General features: G+C 42.8%; 1 protein-coding gene across 9 annotated transcripts in view; it reads right to left on the bottom strand.

Moving 5' to 3' along the window:
* The window catches only part of pard3ab (par-3 family cell polarity regulator alpha, b), a 351497-nt gene that overhangs the window by 131843 nt on the left and 212540 nt on the right, over nt 1–7114 (bottom strand). For all 9 annotated transcript variants that reach the window (XM_032532544.1, XM_032532550.1, XM_032532546.1 and 6 more), the window contains 2 exons: nt 3589–3728; nt 1699–1827 (listed from right to left, as the gene is read on the bottom strand). In XM_032532544.1, the coding sequence (XP_032388435.1) occupies nt 1699–1827; nt 3589–3728 (269 nt within the window). The remainder of the gene's footprint in view (nt 1–1698; nt 1828–3588; nt 3729–7114) is intronic.

Raw genomic sequence — 7114 nt, 5'->3', positions numbered from 1 at the left:
CCACCTGACACCCACAGATCAAATAAATCCTGCCATCTAACTAGCAGCTACGTGGAGTCAGCCAGACTCAAAGCCCCGCTCTGATCTCCAGATGAGTATCAACCAGCGCGGCAGCTCCTCTCATCTAGCCCGGCCCGCGGCGCCGGCCAGCCAGTAGTCTCCTCTGCATGGCATGCTGGGATAACTGTCACCAAAAAGTTAGTTGATTGACACAACTTGCAAGCGAATGATTGCGTGAGCCTCTAGTGACCCCGGAGACTGCTGATAGGGACAGTTTCTATACTTTTGATCCTTTTTAAAAAGGACAAACCTAATCTAAATGACATTATATCTAATTTTGAGTTAAAAAACTAAACAAATTATGAATTATTTTGACTAATAGTCCAAATCAAAAGATGTTGAGTCAATCACAGTTCATGTCATACCACATTTAATTTTTTTTAAATGCTATAAAATTTAATTAAACACCCAAAAGTCAATGGAGGTAATCATTCATTTTACCCGCGAAGAATGTTGTATGGCTTCCATATCACGTACATCCATTACTCTGTGTAATGTGTATTTATTTTTTAAATATTAATTTATCGGCCATTATAAATGCTGATACCGATAGTTTAGAAAATGCCTAATATCAGCCGAGGATATCGGCCGGGCTCTAGTTGTATTAAACCCATTTTTTGGATATTAAAAACACTGAAACCCTAACAACACAAGAGTTAAAGCTCGCTAACACTGAGAAAACAAACTACACTCAAAACCTCCGTTTTCCTGCCGCCTTGATTCGGTCTCAGCCTTTATGACATCACTTCCTTAACAAACGTCTTTGAGGTGAGTCCAGATGTGCCGCAAATCAATCCTGCTTCTCTGCAGAGATGATTAAGTGTGACGTCTGGCGTCTTGGAAAAACACAACCTTAAGGCGAGGGAACAATGTACCAACCAAATTAGCAGAGGTTAGCATGAAATACTGAGCAAGCTGTGAGTGGGATCTGTCCACACTGAGTGACAGCAGTAGCGCACGCGCACACACGCACACGCACACACACACACACACACACACACACACACCTGTTTGTACAATGTAATGTTTTGATTTGGCCTGATTGATATTCAAGCTAAGTGTGTTTTTCACTCTGTGCCTTCTACCTGCCCTCCGTCTGTCTGTCCATCCCCACATCCATCACTCTAACAAATCAGCTCGGGAGAAAAAACCCAGCGAGATGGAAACGCAGACACGGAGAAGGTAGGCAAACAAAGCGAGAGGGAGAAAGGGAACTGGAGAATGAGGATGGGAGGGGAGGGTGACGGATGAAGACGGACAGAGATGGAGTGAAAGCGAGAGGGAAGGAGAGGGTGAAAGGAGAGACGGAGAAAAGATTGAGCGCTACAGGTTTCCTCTGAGGCTGGAGGCAGCTGGGTAATAGAGAGGAGTGCAGCGGTGGAGCGGGACCATCAATCTGCATGCTCGGCTAGCGTGTTGTGTTAGCTGCAAAATGAGGAGACAACACGCCACTCACTGCGGGGATTAACGACACTCGTGACAGCAAAAAATAATAAAAATAAAAGATAAAACACACTGACACTTTTGCACGTACAGTAAGAGCACACACCCATGGTCTATATTAGGGCTGCACAACCATGAGGACCATATGCGATAATGTTGTTGAACTGAAGGGATGTTCTGACGGAGCCAACGTACCGAGTCTCGGAGGAGGAACGTGTCCTCCTGGCGTAGAACCAGCAGCCCCACGGCACCGCCCATGGGCGTGGCCCTGAGCAGTGACACCACCTCCTCCTGGGTGCGCCCATTCAGGTCCACTCCGTTCACCTGAACACAACACACCGCAGCTGAATTAGTCCTGGACCAAGTATTACATCATTGTAATAATCTGATGTCCATTTTTTACATAATCACGGTTTCTTTGTTAAACTGAAATGAATTGCTAACATTAGCTCAGTCCTTGAGGCTTATTACTGGTAATTGTTGGTTTTGTTTAGATATGCAAAATTGTAATTATATAAGTGAATGTTGACCTTATATATGTTTATATCAACAAATGTTTTTATGAGAATAAAGAGGCGTGGTTTTCTTCATAAGCTGTGTATTTATCTGGGTCACATGACAGGGCTGTGACCAAAGGATGTACCCTGGGAAACATTCAAAAAGAAGTAATAAATGAATAAATGTTTTTAAATTTGACTTCAAGAGACAAATATAGCTTGTTAATTGCAATCATTTATAGACAATTTATTGTACACCAACATGTGGAATTGTTCCAGCTCTGTTACAGAGATCCACGCGTCCTTATATTTATTCTCTGATCTGTTATAGCCGTTTCATTTTTAAAGGAGTTTTTGATGATTATGTATTTTTGGCTTGTGTCTTTATCCAAAAGAAAGAGATTCTCAAAACATCCACACACACAAAAGAAAAGACCCAAACAGGAAACAAGTTAGCCTGCAGCCTGTTAAGATTGTATGGGGAGGTAGAGTTAGGAACACACAGGCCTGGATCTCGTCCCATCTCTAGTCCTAGAAACCTTAATAACTTAATAACCTTCCAGTTATTAAGCAAGTTAAAGACAGGAAATGAAGAGAAACCGTGCATCCTGTCAGCAGAGAGCCCAAGTAAATAAATAGTGAATAATCAAAGTACAAGGCTTTATTATGAGATACGGCAACTTAATGGTTTAAAAAAAAAAAGAAAAAGAACACAGTGTCTGGGTTTACTGTTTAAGTGGCTGCATGGATTCATTTCTTAGCCTGAGGTGAAATATTCAAATTGTTCATATATCATGTTTTAAACGGAGAGAAAGCTGGCACATATTTCCTCACATATTTGGGACAACGTTATAGTCATTCCATCGCTGGGAGGAAATAAGTTTAAAGCTTTAATGCGTAATATTTGATGTTAATAAAAGTCTGAGTTGCGACAAAGCTAATTAAGATAAGATAATGACCTCTTCTGAAGAGTCCATTATGTTTTTTTAATCCTCCCTGTCCTTCTTGGCTACTAGCAACTGCATGGAGGGGGGTGCAGTGGTGCGCGATCACGGAAGGCTTGTATCATGTGAACGCACCAACAGTTTTGTCGGGGGGGACACATGAATGGGGGAAACAGAAACCATGCACTATAGCTTTAAAATGAGAAAAGAATAAACAATGAGAGGATTTAAGCGTGTGTGCAAGAACCCCGAGACTCAGTGATGCCGAGCGATTCTCTATGCAGACGGTTTCCAACGTGAGATAACACATCTTCAAAAGCTATTCCAGCTCGCTGCATAAGACAGAGTGTGGACATATGTTCTCTGATTTCATGCCAGGATGATCCATTTGGTTTTGGTTACACAACGCACATCTATCGGATTTAAAGTGTTAGTACTTGCGGGGTCTTCACACTGTGACACAATTTATTGTCTTGGTTGTGTTCCATCCAACAATTCAATTTTATTTATATTATCGAATCATAACAAGAGTTATCATAAGACACTTTACAGATAGAGTAGGTCTAGGTACCGCCCCCCCCCCATAAAACGAGATCTCAAGGGGGTTATTCCTAACAAAGAATATCCAACTTTCACTTTCTCACCTCCAGCAACCTGTCTCCTGCCTTGAGGCGGCCATCTTGGATGGCAGCTCCCCGAGGCAAAATGTTCTTGACGTAGATGGGGGCCGAGCCGCCGATGGGAACGTCCCGGGACGTTATACTGAAGCCGAGTCCCTCAGGACATGTGAGGAGAGGGGAGGGGAGGGGAGGAGGGGAGGGGAGGGGGAGGGGAGGGGAGGGTGTTATGATGGAATCTGTGTTTGTCTTCAGGCCCATGCTGACGCTCTATTCCCTGTGCAGCCCTGCAGCTCAAGCTACCGCGGATATGTTCATATTCAGCTGCTTATGATCAAGTAGACCAGTGTTTCCCAACCCGGGGTATGTGTACCCCAGGGGGAACTTCTGCTGTTGCCAGGGGGAACGTGAAAAGATTGTAGACTATAGGGTCGGGTACTGAATTCAATAATTGTTAAGCACCGACAGAATTGCTTCTTAAGTGTCAAAACATGCCTCGTAATTCAAAACCCAAATCCAACACCCAAGGAGGAACTCTCATCAGTCAGGGAGCCAATCAGCATGCAGCATGCTTCTACCAAGATCTAATGTTTGTGATTGGCTGTCTGACGTTTCAGGTCTTATAGACACACCGGAAAAACTATACGTTACACAGAGAGGGCAAAAGATTTGTGCCGTAATATGTAATGTTGTTGTCATGATTTTTTTTTTTTTTTTTTTAGACTGGTATCGAAAAAAGTATTGCTTTTTTCCATTTTTTAACAATACCCAGCCCCAGTAGACTAGCTCAACTTTTTGGGAAAAAAATGGAAATTGTGATTTCATTCAAATATGTTTTCAACATTAACACCTGGACACGTTATGTTGCAGTTGTGTTAAAGTGAGTGAAAATGAGTTAGCAATCGAGCACAGAAGTTTGAACAGGTAGCTTAAAATAATGGATAAATGGAAGAAATAAAAAGCTAAAAGTAATGGATAAATGGTAGAAATAAATAGTAGAGTCCAAAATGCAAGAAAGTTTATCCTATAAGCTGCTGCGCAACCTTTCTTCAATGGCTTTCCTCTCTGCTCCACCAGGTTACCAGTGCCACCTAAAATGATTCTCACTCTACTTTCTGGTGTGACCTGGTACTTCCAGTACACAGCATTATAAAGCATTATACAGCATTATACACCATCTTTACATGATCTTATTGGTCTAACCTTATGTGGGCGGATGTCCTTTTGTTAGTTTACATTTGCAAGTTTTGCCTGCAGCCCCTTAAACCCTCTTGTTGTCCTCCCGTTGACCAGGGACTTGTAGTCCTCCCAGGTCAAAACAGACAATGAACTCTTCTGGCGTTTTTGTCTCGGTTTTTCAGAAACTTTTGGCACTTCTTGAAGTTCCTGTCGCTTTTTGAAAAAACATTTATGCCGTTTTCTTCAAAGTTGTCGGCCCCCGTCGAGTCTTAAGGTGTAGCAGGACGTTTCTTGATGGTTTTTCCCCCACTACCCCCAGTATATAGACCACTTACACCCATTTATCACCACTAGTTTCGCAATTATCTTTTTTTTCAAATTCATTATCAATAAACCTCATTTATATTATTTTAGAACAAATGTTTCTATTAAAAAGCAGAACTTGTGAATTATGTTGACTAACAGTTAAGACCAGAGGAAGAGTTTTGGGTCAAATAAGACCCGAGGACAATAGTAGGGTTAAGATTGTATCATTATTAAACATCAGGAACACACAGGCCTGTATCTCATCCCGTGTCTAATCCTATAAACAAACCATTTCCAGTTATTAGGAAAGTTAAATACAGGAAATGAAGAGAAACCGCATCCTGTCAGCAGAGAGCCCAAGTAGATTTCTAGAAGATAATCAAAGGAGTTAACTGTATATTGCGGAGCAAAGCAACTTATTGGTTAAAAATGTGTGTATGTATGTGTGTGTGTGTGTATGTGATTATAACACAAAGTTCATATAAGAACAATATTGAGCATCTCTGCTGTATCAGAGACGAGGCCCTAATCCTTGCCGCCTGTCTGACTGAGCTGTGGCAAAGAACAGCAGAACACTTAGCTATTCTGTTTCACATCCTCTACTTAATCCCCTACATTGATGAGCCAATCAACTTCCCACAGGCAGACGAGGTGCGCTGTTATAGTCACCGGTAAATGCCTGTGGTGTTCCTGGCATTAAAACAGGGAGGAGGATCTTTAAAACTCCTATTAGCTTGATTAAGACATACCCAAGCAATTTCCTGTGCAGAATGGGATGCGTTGATTGATTTTGATATTCCCCGGGATTTGCGACGCTACCGGTGTCTGATTCAAGCCCATAAACAATGCGGGAGTTTAATCTGCGCTCAAAGCTGTGGGCTTTAAGTCGGTACTCAAAACAACACAGACGAGCCAAACAGCCTCTTGGGAGACACCGTTAATCCCTGCGAACGTCTGCTCCAACAGCAGCAAACAGAAAGGTGGAATGAAAGATAACATCTTTGACTGAGAACATAACAGAATATCTCCTGGCAGATATCCCGCACAGAGCTTTTTATGGTATGGTTAGGGTATTATGACCAAGCAGAGATGTGAGAGTGAGGAGAAAATAAACTATAATAGAGGAACAAGTGGAAATAGCTACAGCCGGGATGGAATATGGAATAAGGAGCAGCTGGGTGTTTCGATGCTTTATGTTCTGGCTTGATTCTCGCCCCAGGAGAGGCAACACATTTGGGTGATGACTTCAACAGGCATATGGTGCAGCCCTGTCAGGCTCTTTGCCGTGGCATTTGACAGCACACAGAGACCAGCGGCTGCTTAGCAACAAGCTCTCCGGCCCCGAGACCTAGCACCGACACCTGGTATCCTGTTGGCAGAGGTGTGCGCCACCTGGGCCAGCTGTCAGCCACAGCCTATCCAGAGAGAAGGTGTCCCCAAAGTGTTTTCCCCAGCATGGCTTTTTGTTCTGTATTCCCACCCCCCAGACACTCTTTGCTGCTCACATCAGTATGCTGAACCCTGCATGTTTTTTAAGCCTGTTACATCATTGTTCCCATTCTGCATGCTTCTTTGTCTGTGCCAATTCTCAACAAAAACAGTCCCTACACTTGTGTTTGATGTGCCAGGAATGGGGGAATTGCTTGTTCATTTAGTTGAAATGCAACATACACAGAATGCCTCCCATTTCTGAGCAAAGCATGAGACATTCACAGACCGAGTGGAAAGAATCGGATCATACTTCAAAAACAAAAATGATGTAATACATCATGTAGGGCCTGAGATGTTTTTGGCTAGAAAAAGGACGGGTCCTCATATTCCTCATCAGTCACGGGCGGCGTGTTGTAGGAGACTCCCCAATTCTTCTCAAAACTAGAACTATTTTAAATGATGCCCTCTGTTCCTCCCCGATGTGAGCCGAGTGCAGATGCGAGTTGCCCATGCTTACAAACAATAACAGAAGATGGAAATCCTTTCAAAAATGTTTTAGCTATCTATGATTGTTTGGTTGCTAACGTTAGCTCTAAACACCATTCCACTGACAGCCTTTGTGGTGTTTGATGCTAAC

The sequence above is a fragment of the Etheostoma spectabile genome, chromosome 12 (genome assembly GCF_008692095.1).
Source record: "Etheostoma spectabile isolate EspeVRDwgs_2016 chromosome 12, UIUC_Espe_1.0, whole genome shotgun sequence".
NCBI lineage: Eukaryota > Metazoa > Chordata > Actinopteri > Perciformes > Percidae > Etheostoma > Etheostoma spectabile.
Note: the sequence above shows the minus strand (reverse complement) of the source record. Positions and strands in the feature narration are given on the sequence as shown.